Genomic DNA, 15,239 nt, shown 5'->3' on the forward strand with positions numbered 1-15,239 from the left:
GATGAGGCAGACTTTTCCAGCCCAGTGGCTGGCAAGCTTCATTGCACATTAGAATCACCTGGGGAGACTTTTAAGCACTACTGATGCCTGGACCCACCCACTGAGCTTCTGATTTAGTTGATTTGAAGAGGGTCTTAACAACCACATTTCTGAAAAGTTCCCCAAGTAAGCCTACTGGAAAACCAGGTCCAGAGGACTGCGTTAGAGGAAGAGTATTTTTTAGGAAAAACAGAATTTTGTTAGAGAAGGGACAAGATCTGTAACAGGAAGTCTTAGATTTTAGTCCAGATTGTGGGCAGATCATTTATTTATCTTCTTCTCTGTCTCTATATTCTCAAAGGCAAAATAAGATCTAGCAAAGCTGTTAGAAAGACAAAAAAGGAAAATGGCTATGAAGCACTGCATGGTCACTAAGATGCAAATATTTATTTAATACCACCACTAGGACCTTCAATCTTTTAGTTCTGGTTTGAAATTTTGTACAGAACCCTACACAGAAAGTGATTAACATGTGTCAAATGAAAACTTACATTTTCATGTTAACAAATTCAGAGTGGAATAAAGGAAGCAATTAGAAAGCAGATAGTCATTCCTCTATAATGGGAAATGGTCCCAGAGAGATGGACTGGTAACCTTAGGAGGAAAGGCCCTTCATTAACTCTCATTTTAGTTAATTGCTATGTTCACAAATTACTTAACCAACATGAGAGTACAATCAATCTCCATCTCCTTGCTAAAGCAGGCTAGAAATTCTGGGCCAGAAATAATTTAGCACCCCAGATTTTTATCACCTGACAAAATTCGTCTTTTCACTTCAGGGCTTTTTTGCAAGGTCTTCAGGTCCTAAATTAACTCCTGCCAAAGCTAGAATACTTTATTTCTTCAAGGGAGATGTCTCCAACACCCAATTTATTGCTTTTAAATATAAATTCATATCAAAACATGAATTAACCTATCATGATAGATAATGTTGTTTAGTTGCCAAGTGGTGTCTGACTCTTTTGCAACCCCATGGACTGTAGTCCACAAGGATCCTCTGGTCCATGGGATTTTTCAGGCAAGAATACTAGAGTGGGTTGCCATTTCCTTCTCCAGGGGACCTTTCTGACCCAGGGTCAAAGCCTGTGTCTCCTGCACTGGCAGGCTGATTCTTTACCACTGAGACACCTGGGGAGTGATAGAAAATTATTTTCAGATCAAATCAATGCCAGGACCAAAACTTTAAAAATAAGTTTGGTCGAGGATCTCCCTGGTGATTCAATGGCTAGGACTCCATGCTTCCAGTGCAGGAATCGGGGTGGGGCATTGCAGGTTTGATCCCTGGTGGGGGTGTATGCTGTGCGGTGCAGCCAAGACATTAAAAAAGGGTCTGGTCAACAGAAAGGTGTATTCCCTATAAAATTCACCTAGATATTTGTGATCAACTTTCTGAAATCATAACTTCCAATAGATATGAGCTGTGTACAAGGTAATACAGGAGTTCTCTTTAGGAGAGAAGCATTGTCCTCTGTCACTTTCTGTTAGGGAATCTTCCTTCATAGCCAAGAGAACACCTTCAGACCGACTGGACTGCTCAGAGAAGCTGACACTTTCTCTCAGAATCCAGCCTGCTCTCAGTTGCAGTCCACAGCCTGTTCAGAGGTCCTTTCAGCTTTTCAACACCCAAGGTATGGAGGAAAAACTCTAACTGGTAAGAACTGCTTTCTACCAACTTGGGGGTGAAGCTATTCAAGCAAGATTTCCTACACAAAGACTAAGAAAATGGAAACAAGCCCAGGCAATTCTATTTCTTACTGGGTCTTTAAAGTTTAGAGCCTGCATAAAGGACAAGGGTCTCAGCTTACAAGGTCAGTTAAGTGATCTAGCCAACGTCCACAGAAACTTCTGAGGCAGGACTTGAACTCAAGTCTTCTAGCTCCATGTCTACTGTATCACACTACCTTAGTAATCCCTCATGGAACATGTTTAATGTTAGGTCAATTTTCCAGGCATGGCTCAACGGTAATTGTTGTCATGTGGAAAGGGTGTTGGGCTGAGAATGATATCTGGGATCTAGCCCTTGCATTGCTGTGTGTGTTTGTGTATGTATGTCTCTCTGTGTGTGTACATGATCTTTAAGAGATCTGGCCTCTTTACTAGTTTTTGGTTCAGTTTGTTCATCCCACCACCTAGAAAATCCCAGACACTGACTCAGTTCTACCATCTGCTTCTTCCTGTACCAGATACAGCTCTGAAGGCTCTCACAGAGCAGTGTTGACTAGTGTCACCACAAATCCATGGTCTCCAATCTCAATGCTGCTCAAAAAAGACCCATTCATCTCCTCCTGAAATCTCTAATAATCTTAGTCTCAGTCTTTTGCTTCTATGCTTGCTCCTTTCCAAACTATTCTTCATAAAGCATCCAGAGTTGTCTCTTTAAACATACATACAACCATGCTATTTCCCTGCTCACAACTCTTTAATAGCTTCTCATTGCACTGTGACTAGAACCCCAAATCATTACATACCTACAAGGTCTTGCAGGTTCTTGTCCCCATCCTCCTCTCAGACCTCATCTTAGGCCATTCTCCACTTTGTTAGTATTTGTCAACTGTAAACAATCCCCATTTAGCTCCTTACACATGCCAGATTCGTCTTTCCTGCTTGTTATGGACTGAATGTTTGTGTCCTCTCACTCTGAAACTTAACACACTGAAGCCTTAACCCCCACCGTGGCTGTATTAGGAGATGGGGCCTCTAAAAAAATAATTAAGGTTAAATGAGGTCACAATGCTGGGGCCCCAATCGCATAGGATTAGTGTCCTTATAAGAATACACATTAGAGAGCATGTTCTCTCTCTGTATAAACACTAAGGAAAGGTAATGTGAAGACAGAGAAAGCAGGTGACTATCTACAGGACAGGAAGAAAGCTTTCATTAGAAACCCAATTTGCTGACACATTGATAATGGACTTCTAACCTCCAGAACAGTGAGAAAAAAAATTTCTGTTTTTTAAGCCACCCCGTCTATTGTATTTTGCTATAGGAGCCCAAGCAGAGTTAATATACTACTGCCTCAGAGTTTTAAACATATGCTATTTCCTTCTTTCTGGAACCTCCCTCTTCCTTCTTCCTTCCTTTTTTTCCAACTTCCTCACTTTCTGTTTAATACGCCTTCCAACTGGACCACTGTAACAAAACAACTCTCCCAAAGGTCACCATTTCACCAAAACCAATGGGTATTTATCATTTTATTTTACTGGACCCTCTCTTTCCCATGGGACATTGTAGATCTCTTAGTTTTTGAATCCTCTTCTTCCTTGGCTTTGATTTCAATACTTTCTCTAGGTACTCCTCTAACCATTTCCTCAAGATTTCATTCTGGAACTGCTTAAATGTTAGTGTTCCACTTGATCTTGCCCTTGGCTCATGGTTCTTTTCTGTATAACATTCTCCTTGGATAACTTCATCAATCTTCATGATTTTAATTCTAATAGTGTGTTGATGATTCCCAAACCTAGCTCAGTCCTCTAAAATAGATTTGAATATCCAACTTCTGGCTAACCATCTCTACTTGGATAGTCCACAGGCACCTTAAACTCAAGATATCTACAAGTGAACTCTATGTCCCCTGGTGAACCAGTCTCTCTCTTTCAATTCACTATTTCAGTTCATGGTCACATTGTGATAGGGACAAAAAAACCTAGGGTCATTCGCGGCTATCCCTTCTTCTTCACAAACTGCTTTTTTTTTTTTTCCAAGTACCAGAAATAAATTAGTCATAATTAGTCACTAGTTCACTCTCATTATGTTAGTACTTTGCAGTAACAATATGCTCTCATGGTTTCCTCTAGGCAAAGATACCTACCTTTCCCTCTTTGAAGTGCTTCTTGAGCTGCTTCTGCATGGCAGTCAGCTTCTTGGACTGCACTCCACTGTAAGCCAGCAGCATGCCACCAAACTGCCTCTCAGTGATTCTCCCATCCACAGGGTCATGGCGTTCAAACTGGAAAGTGAATAGAAAGAGTGTTCACAGGGTCAAATGGAAAGTATTTGGACATGGGATGTGGAAAGATCAACTGTTGGACTCTGAGAATGACTGATGGCTGGAATCATGAACTATAATTCTCACCAAGATGAAAAAAAGTTAGAAACAGAATATTTGGGTTTATATGCCAGATCTGCTGCTAAGTTACCCAACTACTCTAGGAGTGAATTTTCTCACCAATAAAACAGTTGCTATAACATCTCCTATATCTTCTAGATCAGGAACTTCCTTGTGAGAATAAAAACAATGCTAAAACTCCATTTAAATTCATCAGTAATATTATTAGTAATAAGTGCTCTCTGGATCATCCACATCTCTGTTACTCAGAGAAAACTTAAAAGTTAATTATTATAAATTTGATCAATTGTACATACCAGTTCCTTGATCTGTACTTAATATTGTTATACAGACCTCTAAAGATTTCAAAGAAGAGCAGTGTGTTTTCCAGTTTTCCCCCAAAATGGTAATCAAATGTTAGAACATCAATAGAGCTTGAAAAAAAATGTATAGAGTGTACGATGCCTCAATTAGACATGCATACTTATCACAAAGCTACAAAAAATATCATTAAGCATATTTAAATATGCAGGTGGAAAGGCTAAGCACAAAAAATTCCAAGCTAATTTAAGTAATATCAGAAAACTAAGATTGTCATTTAAAAACAGAGAGAAGTTATCTCAATACCAGCTGCAGTGTTAATGATATATATAAATGCCTAAATAATAAAATGGCTAAAGATGGGCCTAGAAACCAATTAGAAAGCAAAATGATTTCAACATGGTAAAATTTCCCCATGGTTTTATGGAAAATAACAGTTACAGAGAAACTTTCCGATTCCTACATGGTAGAGCAAAATCTTATTCTCCTAAGAGGGTTATATATAGACATAAGACATTGCTAAGTAAGATCAAGTCAACAAACATTTCCTGAATGTCTACTAGTTATCTAACAGTGTTAGTCACTGTAGGGTACAGGAAAGAAGATTCAGTTTCTGTCCTTAGGAACTTTACCATCTAGTAACAAGATAAGGTTTACATGTAAGATATAAAATAAGGAAGTATACAGTTAAGGGTGAAAGTCTCTCTCAGTTTTTCTTTCCTTGCTTAGTTTGGTAAGTCGATATACACTTTTGTCTCCTCATTGGTCAGACTATGTCAGTGATCAAGACACATGAATTACATTTTAACAACAGCAATCATTTGCTGATGGTGTACTATGAACCAGGAACTTCACTCATACAATCTTTCATTTAATTGCTGTAACAATCCTATGGAGTAGATATTATCAGCTCCATTTTACAGTTGAGAAAACTGAGGTAGGTGAAGTGAGAGCTGGGAGTCACATGTGGCTCTGTCTGGATCCAAAGACTGTTATCTCAGTAACATACCATTTCCTCCTTCCAAACACTAGAACACATTCATCCTATAGGATAGCAATATGTTGCTTTGGATAAACTTATAGAGCTAGGGTGCTTAGTCATATTTGAGTGAGAAGCAAAACTCTTTCCACAGAAATCAGCATCAACATTAAGCAAAAGCTTCATTTTTAACTCAACCACTCAGTATTTCATGTTTGCCACACCATCACTTCTACAGAGCTGATTAGTTTTGGACAATACCAAAAGTTTTCAGGATTTTAAGTTTGATTTATGATTCAATTAACCACCCTGAAACAAAAATGGAGGACTGATAAAATTTTTTGCAAATGAACATACTTTCTGCAATGTTTAAATCAGATTTTCAGTGACATGTGATACCTGGGCCAAAGCTGGGCTTCTTCAATGCGAGTGAAACAAAGCTGCCATCCCTGCTCTCCTAGGCTTCAACTATTTAGGGCGTTCATTTTACCTTTATCTGGGAGATTTCGCAGTTGTAGAGAAATCCCATAAATTTGAATTAGATGAGCTAAGTTTTATCCCACAAGATAGATTCAAGGTTGCAATGTCTCTTTTTCCAGTGTTGGCAGCAGCAGCAGTGTGCTCAGGCTTATGAAAGCCTGCATTCATCTGCTCTCCACAGGGGTATAAACCTTACCTCTGCCACGTCTCAAAGCAGTAAAGACAATTTCCAGTGGAGATCCCCAAGTAACAATTCCAGTGCTCAAATTAGCATTTTTACTAACTTTGTTTGAAAACACAGACTTGTCTTTTTCTATCATTATTATTATTAATATTTTGATGTGGTTGGAATGTGAAAGGGCGTGAAAGTTAGTGTCCGACTCTTTGCAACACCATGGACTGTAGCCTGCCAGGCTCCTCTATCCATGGAATTCTACAGGTCAGAAAACTGGAGTGGGTAGCTGTTCCCTTCTCCAGTGGATCTTCCTACAGGGATTGAACCCAGGTGTCCCACATTGCAGGCAAATTCTGTACTGTTTGAGCCACCACGGAAGCCTAAAAACTATAAAACTCAGCTCTAAGCTGTATAGCCCACTTCAAAGTTCACTACCTCCTCTATAATTAGATTTGGAGCAGCACTGAAGACCTACTAGGCCAGGGATCTTCAAGGGTAGCTTCTCAAGGGCCTGCATTAGGGATACATTTTCAAGGGCAATAGCTTGACATCATGTGTCACCACATGAATATAATCCCCAAGGTCATGAGAGGGTCTTTGGGGAAAGATAGATTATTGCAAAATTATCACAGTGTAGAAAGCTTCTATTTATACATCTGGAAGCAACTGAAATGATTGGTTTGTATTTTATTTATCAGATATTGATAAAGCCTCTTAAGTTCCACTTCAGTAGGACAATTAAGAAATTCCATTCTATTTGATCCTGTGGCACAGAATAAGTGTGTTCCAGGGTACCACCCACAATTTTCACTGCTCCTTCAGACTGTATTAACAAAGCTACAGTAATAGAAACAGCATGATACTGGAATGAAAACAGACATAAACATCAGTGGAACAAAAGAGCCCAGAAATAAACCCACACACCCTGGGGTTACCTAATATGACACGGGGATAAGAAAACACAATGGAGAAAAGACTATTCCTTCAATAAGTGGTGCTGGGAAAACTGGAAAGACATAGAAAACAATGAGATTAGAACATTCCCTCATATCATATATAAAATATCCCACATATAAAAAAACAAACTCAAGATGGTTTAAAGATCTAAATATAAAACCTGAAACCATAAAACTCCCAGAAGAAGTCTGACATAAATTGTAGCAGTATTTTCTTGGATCAGTCTTCTAAGACAAAAAATAACATAAAAAGATAAACATAAAAAGAAATAACATTAAAAATGAAATAAAAAAGAAATAACATAAAAAAATAAACAAATGGGACCTAATTAAACTTAAAAGTTTTTGCTCAGCAAAGGAACCATTGACAAAACAAAACGACAACCTATGGGATAGAAGAAAATATTTGTAAGTGATGAGAAGGGGTTAATATCCAAAATAAACAAAGAACCTATATAAGTCAGTATCAAAAAAACCCAATCAGAAAATGGGCAGAAGACCTGAATAGACATTTTTCCAAAGAAGAAATACAGATGGCTTACTGGCACATGAAAAGATGCTCTACATCCTTAATTATTAAAGAAATGTGTAAATCAAAACCACAATGAGGTATCACATCACACCTGTCAGACTGTCTATCATTAAAAAGTTTACAAATAAATGGTGGAGAAGGTATGGAGAAAAGGGAACTCTCTTCCTATACTGCTGGTGCAAATGTAAATTGGTGCAGTCACTACAGAAAACAGTATGGAAATTCATTATGAAACTAAAAATAGAAGCATTAAATGACCCATCAATTCAACTCCTAGGTATATCTATCTGGAAAAAACAAAAACACTAATTCAAAAGACACATGCATCACAATGTTCATACCAGCACTATTTACAATAACCAAGACATGGAAGAAACTCAAGTGCCATCAATAGATGACTGAATTAAGAAGATGCAGTATATATATATGCAATGGAATACTACTCAGCCATAAAAAGAATGAAATACATTCATTTATAGTAATATGGGTGAATTTAGAAAACATTATGTTTAGTGAAATAAGTCAGAGAAAGACAAATACTATTATCACTTACTTGTGGAATCTAAAAATAGTACGAGTGAATGTATATATAAAACAGACACAGAATCAAAGATACAGAAAATAAACTTATGATTATCAAAGGGAGATGAAAGGAGGGACAGACAAATTAGGGGTATGGGCCTAATAGATACAAACTACTATAAACAAAATGGTAAGCAATAAGGATAAATTGTAGAGCTTAGGAAATTATAGCCATTATCTTGTAGTAATCTATAGTGGAGAATAATCTGCAAAAATACTGAATCACTATACTGTACACCGGTAATGAACACAATACTGTAAACTGACTACACTTCAATAAAACAAACAAAAAAAGAAACTCTAATCTGTGGGATCCTGTGGCACACTACCCACCATCTGCATGGCTTCTCTGAGACTAGGAACAGAGCTGAGCTTAGCGTTTTCTCTTCTGTGCCACGGCCACTTTCTCAAATGGATACAAGCTGCTGGCTTCCTGTTGTTCCCCAGGGGGCTGCAGGGCAGAGAAACGGGACAGAGAAGAGGAGCCAAAAAACTGTCTGCAAGATTTTCCCTCGGTTTCTGACCACACTGTGCCTCTCACTCCCATCCTTGCCCCTTGTTGAGAGAAAGAACAGTTCTTTGGAAAGACAGATGGTGTGTGTATGTATACACACACACACACACATATATATATATATATAGAGAGAGATGAAATGATTTAAGGAAGAAGGGAAGCTAGGAAGAAAACATGTACTATGAACAAAGGCCAAAATAAGATTAGAAAATAGTAAAAGAAAAAAGAAACCAGTATCTGCAAGTGGGTCTTGATTTATTAATGACTTTTGAGGTTAATATATTTCAACAAATGTAAAAAATTCTCTCACAAAATTACATTTCAGGAGACTCTGTCTACCCCTCAGAGTAAATCATGCCCTTTTACAAGTATAGGCTTTTCCTAGCTTATGAACTGTACAATTCAAGTAATGCATAGTAATCTCAAGCCACTGAGCTGAATACATCTATGTTTTTCCATCTGACAGTATTTGGATTTTGAGATGTGAATCATGTCACTGCTGCTACTATTAGGAGTCTCAGAAAAACTGTCTGTTTTGGAAAAATGATTTCAGGCCAAGTTCTCCACTGCAAACCACACAGCAAACATAGTTTAAACATTCCATAATTTAAATATGAAATCTATGTTTCTACAATTGGTAAGGGACATTAGAGAGCCCCAGGTCAAATTACCTTAATCTTAAGGTATGAATTTTCTTAATCTTTAAATACAAGGTGCATCTTCACTGTCAATAATTAATATTACTGTCTTTTGGCTAAGGAGGAAGGCCTACGATTTGGATAGAAGGCAACATGATTTAGTGCCCTGAGCAAGGGCCAAAACAATCCATTGACATCTAGGGCCATGAGATTATAGATTACCAAATTTTTAACTTGCTAGACTCTTCTACTTCAAATCCAAGGATTCTTTCCATTTAAAAATGGTTTTAAAGAAAATTCACACTGGTGAGCAAATCAAGTGACTAAAAGACATGAGTACCAATCACACAGTTAGATCAGAAAAAGATTAACTTTATAGTCTGATAGTCAAAGTCAGGAAAAAAACAAGACTAACGCATGAACTTAATATAGGATAATAAAAACCAGGATGTATTTGACTAAAGGTGTTGGAAAAAACTATTTTAGATCTGGAACAAAGGGATTCAAGGTTTGATAAGTTTTGGTTTCATTCCATACAAGGTAATAGATTTAAATGACTAGGAATATAGGTTTTAGAATCAGCTGCCTGGGTCTGAATTTCAGCTTGAACCCATACTTGCTGCTGTGACTTACTTTCTCTAAGAATTCAACATCTTCTCACCAAAAAAAAAAAAGGAGATAATATTCACAACCTCAAAGTGTTATAAGGATTAATTGGGATAATGTGTGCAGAGAAATTAGTACAGAGTTCGGTGCATAGTTTGAATTCCAATAAATTTAACAATATTCTTATCACCATATGACTTCTCAGGAAAGTGCCTCCATTGATTATTCCTTTCTTAATAAGTGTTAACTAAGTTCAACTTACTAGGTCTCACTTTTCTTTTCATAATTGCTTTTTGCCCAGTCTCTGTTTACAGACTACTACTTTCATATTTGAAGAGCAGAAAAAGTGAATGCAACAAATATCATTTGTTATACAACATAATAGAATAATTCCTAGATTAAACTACCTAGAGGAGGCTGAAGCAGAACAACTTAATAAGACCTGTACCCTGGCCATATATTACTAGACAGAAAACCTGCATAAAGGAGGTGCACAATAAATATGTAGTAAGTGAACAGAGGTAGAACACTAGAAAATTAATTCACAACACAGCATCCTACTGTTGAGAATATTTCCTATCTTAACACCTACTTCCACAATATTGATTTCTATAAGAAATGCTTGAGAATGTCATTAAGTATGACTAGTCAGTAATATATGTGAGTGCTTACTAATGTGCCAGGTGCTGTCCTAAGAACTTACCTTATGTAATCCTCACAACGTTATATAACAGGTATTATTATTATTGTTTTATTTTATAGACATGGACACACAGGCAGAGAGGAGTTAAATAACTTGCTCATACAGTTAATCTGGTGAGAAATTTCTCTCTCGTCTCAATCAAAACAGTTGATGTGCTTTCTTATCTTAAAGGCATCAACAATCATATTTCCTTTCTTACCCTGGTTACAAAAAGCTTAATCAAGTTTGTGACCTACCTCTAACAAGAACAGAAGTTTACAACTTATATTTTTCATAATAATTTTACTCCTGGCTTTCTCTTAGCCTTCTTCCATTTTTTAACTTTCATTTCTCAGCAAGTTTTATTTTATTTTTGTCTCACTGAATATATTCTTTAGGGCTTTATTAAACCCTTTTTTGAACAAAACAGGGTATGAAAAAGGGGTGTTGGACATCTTTGTTGTTTCAGTTCTTGGTTATAATAAATATCATCACTGGGATAAAGTTTTTCTGCATTTTTCATCATTATTTTTGGGTTGATCTCTAGAAATGAATTATAAAATAAAAATCTATAGGCTCTTTTATTTTTGACTATGAAATATTTGATATATACAAATAATAAACATGATAGACAAGTCATGAAGCATAATAATTAAAAAACTTCCATGAATCTACCACTAATCTGAGAGGAAGCATTAGCACAAACAGTTGAAGCTCATCTCTCTGCCTCCCCTAAGAGGTAACATCATTGGACTTCATTTTTTATTATTTTTTAAATTTATTATTATTTTTTTTCATTTATTTTTATTAGTTGGAGGCTAATTACTTTACAATATTGTAGTGGTTTTTGTCATACATTGACATGAATTAGCCATGGATTTACATGTATTCCCCATCCCGCTCCCCCCACCCCCCCACCTCCCTCTCTACCTGATCCCTCTGGGTCTTCCCAGTGCACCAGGTCCGAGCACTTGTCTCATGCATCCAACCTGGGCTGGTGATCTGTTTCACCCTTGATAGTATACTTGTTTCGATGCTGTTCTCTTGGAACATCCCACCCTCGCCTTCTCCCACAGAGTCCAAAAGTCTGTTCCGTACATCTGTGTCTCTTTTTCTGTTTTGCATATAGGGTTATCGTTACCATCTTTCTAAATTCCATATATATGTGTTAGTAAACTGTAATGGTCTTTATCTTTCTGGCTTACTTCACTTTGTATAATGGGCTCCAGTTTCATCCATCTCATTAGAACTGATTCAAATGAATTCTTTTTAATGGCTGAGTAATATTCCATGGTGTATATGTACCACAGCTTCCTTATCCATTCATCTGCTGATGGGCATCTAGGTTGCTTCCATGTCCTGGCTATTATAAACAGTGCTGCGATGAACATTGGGGTGCACGTGTCTCTTTCAGATCTGGTTTCCTCGGTGTGTATGCCCAGAAGTGGGATTGCTGGGTCATATGGCAGTTCTATTTCCAGTTTTTTAAGAAATCTCCACACTGTTTTCCATAGCGGCTGTACTAGTTTGCATTCCCACCAACAAAGTAAGAGGGTTCCCTTTTCTCCACACCCTCTCCAGCATTTATTGCTTGTAAAGCAATTTTATTGCTTTGTAATAGCAAAGCAATTTGGATAGCAGCCATCCTGACTGGCGTGTAATGGTACCTCATTGTGGTTTTGATTTGCATTTTTCTGATAATGAGTGATGTTGAGCATCTTTTCATGTGTTTGTTAGCCATCTGTATGTCTTCCTTGGAGAAATGTCTGTTTAGTTCTTTGGCCCATTTTTTGATTGGGTCATTTATTTTTCTGGAATTGAGCTGCAGGAGTTGCTTGTATATTTTTGAGATTAATCCTTTGTCTGTTGCTTCATTTGCTATTATTTTCTCCCAATCTGAGGGCTGTCTTTTCACCTTGCTTATAGTTTCCTTTGTTGTGCAAAAGCTTTTAAGTTTCCTTAGGTCCCATTTGTTTCTTTTTGCTTTTGTTTCTAATATTCTGGGATGTGGGTCACAGAGGGTCCTGCTGTGATTTATGTTGGAGAGTGTTTTGCCTATGTTCTCCTCTAGGAGTTTTATAGTTTCTGGTCTTACATTTAGATCTTTAATCCATTTTGCGTTTATTTTTGTGTATGGTGTTAGAAAGTGTTCTAGTTTCATTCTTTTACAGGTGGTTGACCAGTTTTCCCAGCACCACTTGTTAAAGAGGTTGTCTTTTTTCCATTGTATATCCTTGCCTCCTTTGTCGAAGATAAGGTGTCCATAGGTTCATGGATTTATCTCTGGGCTTTCTATTCTGTTCCATTGATCTGTGTTTCTGTCTTTGTGCCAGTACCATACTGTCTTGATGACTGTGGCTTTGTAGTAGAGTCTGAAGTCAGGCAGGTTGATTCCTCCAGTTCCATTCTTCTTTCTCAAGATTACTTTGGCTATTTGAGGTTTTTTTGTATTTCCATACAAATTGTGAAATTATTTGGTCTAGTTCTGTGAAAAATACCATTGGTAGCTTGATAGGGATTGCATTGAATCTATAGATTGCTTTGGGTAGTATAGCCATTTTGACAATATTGATTCTTCCAATCCATGAATACGGTATATTTCTCCATCTGTTTGTGTCCTCTTTGATTTCTTTCATCAGTGTTTTATAGTTTTCTATGTATAGGTCTTTTGTTTCTTTAGGTAGATATACTCCTAGTATTTTATTCTTTTTGTTGCAATGGTGAATGGTATTGTTTCCTTAATTTCTCTTTCTGTTTTCTCATTGTTAGTGTATAGGAATGCAGGGATTTCTGTGTGTTAATTTTATATCCTGCAACTTTACTATATTCGTTGATTAGCTCTAGTAATTTTCTGGTAGTCTTTAGGGTTTTCTATGTAGAGGATCATTGGACTTCATTTTTTACTGCCTTGCTATCTTAGTTTAGTTTAAAACACGTTAACAATGTTGTTTATTTCTTCTTTCTTCTGAACTTTATAAAATGGTATCATAGTGGATGTATTCTTTTGTGATTTTCTTTTTTCAATTAACCATTATACTTCTAGAATTCATCCATGTTGATACATTTAAGCATGCTTCTTCCATTCTTACACTATTGTAGATTTCTATTATTTGGAAATATCACCATCAGTTTTCCTATAAATGGACATCTGAGTTACTGTCAGCCTTTTTATAAGGCTATTATAAATATTCTTATACCAGTGCCCTGGTGAAACAGCAACAAGAGTTCCAAGTGTGGGGCATGTATATAGAAGTGGAACTCCTGTCTTATCAAGATAATATCTAATTACTTGCCAAAAGAATTGCACCAATACTTTTCATTAGCTATGTATAAGAGCTCCCTTTGTTTCATACTTTCACCAGTACTTGGTATCATCAGACTTTTTATTCTTTGCCAATCTAGTGTGTGTAAAAATAGCAGGTATAAATTCTTTAATGCTTTTGATATATATTGCTTAATTTCTAGAAAGATGTATTGCTTTACAATCCTACTAGTATATGAGAACACCCTTGACAACAAGTATAATTTTTAAAAATCTCTGCTAGAGTAAAAATGGTAACCCATTTTAATTAGCATTTCTTTGATTATTAGTGAGGCTGACCATTTTTCAAATATGTGTACTGGTCATTTTTATTTCTTCCTCTGAATTTTCTACCTTCTTTGCCTATTTATTTACAGAAGTGCTGATATATGTCTCATTAATTTATAAGATTAAAAATATTTGCCCTGTATTAACACAGTATAAGTTTTTTTTTACCCAGTTTGCCCATCTTTCAATTTTGCTTAAGTCTGTTTTAAATCTTTATTGTGGTGAAACACACGTATCTATTTGCAACTTGTTTCACTGACTTACAGCTAGTAACTCTTTTCCTGTTAGATAAGAGACTAATTAAGTAGTGATTTATCATTTCTTGATTAAAAAAAAGGAAACATAACCTAAAATATTAAGACATATTCTTAAAAAAAAAAAAAGATATTCTTCAATGTCAATCAATGAAAGTGATTCAATCCTCAGAACAAAGGTAAGTTTTGCTTTAAAAAGTCCTCCAGATACTGGGTGAAGTAAGACAGACAAAGACAAATATCATACGATACTGCTTATATGTGGAATCTAAAAAAAAGGTATGAATTAACTTATTTACAAAACATAGAGTTACAGATGAAGAAAACAAACTAATGGCTACCAAGGCGGGGGGAAGGGGGACGGATAAATTGGGAGGTTGGGACTGACATATACACACTGCTATTTATAAATATGTGCGTGCATGCATGCTCAGTCACTTCAGTCGTGTCTGACTCTCTGCAACCCCATGGATCATAGCCTGCCAGGCTCCTCTGTCTATGGGATTTTCCTGGCAAGAATATTGGAGTGTGTTGTCATGCCCTTCTTTAGGGGATCTGCCTAACCCAGGGATCAAACCCACGTCTCCTGCATTGCTGGCAGGTTCTTTACTTTACTTGCTGAGCCATTGGGGATAGATAACTAATAAGAACCTACTGTATAGCACAGTATATACAGATCTGTATATACAGATCATTACAATATTCTGTAATGATCTATATGGGAAAAGAATTTTAAAAAGAGTGAATATATGTTATGTATGACTGAGTCACTTTGCTGTATAGCAGAAACTAGGACAACACTGTAAATCAACAACTATACTCCAATAAAAATTAATTTCAACAAAAT

At 36.6% G+C, this 15,239-nt stretch overlaps 1 protein-coding gene across 1 annotated transcript in view; it reads right to left on the reverse strand.

The window, feature by feature from the left end:
- The window catches only part of MICU1 (mitochondrial calcium uptake 1), a 217,089-nt gene that overhangs the window by 41,562 nt on the left and 160,288 nt on the right, over nt 1-15,239 (reverse strand). Inside the window, exon 9 of the mRNA XM_061161769.1 lies at nt 3,848-3,985. Within this exon, the coding sequence (XP_061017752.1) occupies nt 3,848-3,985 (138 nt within the window). The remainder of the gene's footprint in view (nt 1-3,847; nt 3,986-15,239) is intronic.

Source organism: Dama dama, chromosome 15 (assembly GCF_033118175.1).
Source record: "Dama dama isolate Ldn47 chromosome 15, ASM3311817v1, whole genome shotgun sequence".
In the NCBI taxonomy this organism is placed as follows: Eukaryota; Metazoa; Chordata; class Mammalia; order Artiodactyla; family Cervidae; genus Dama; species Dama dama.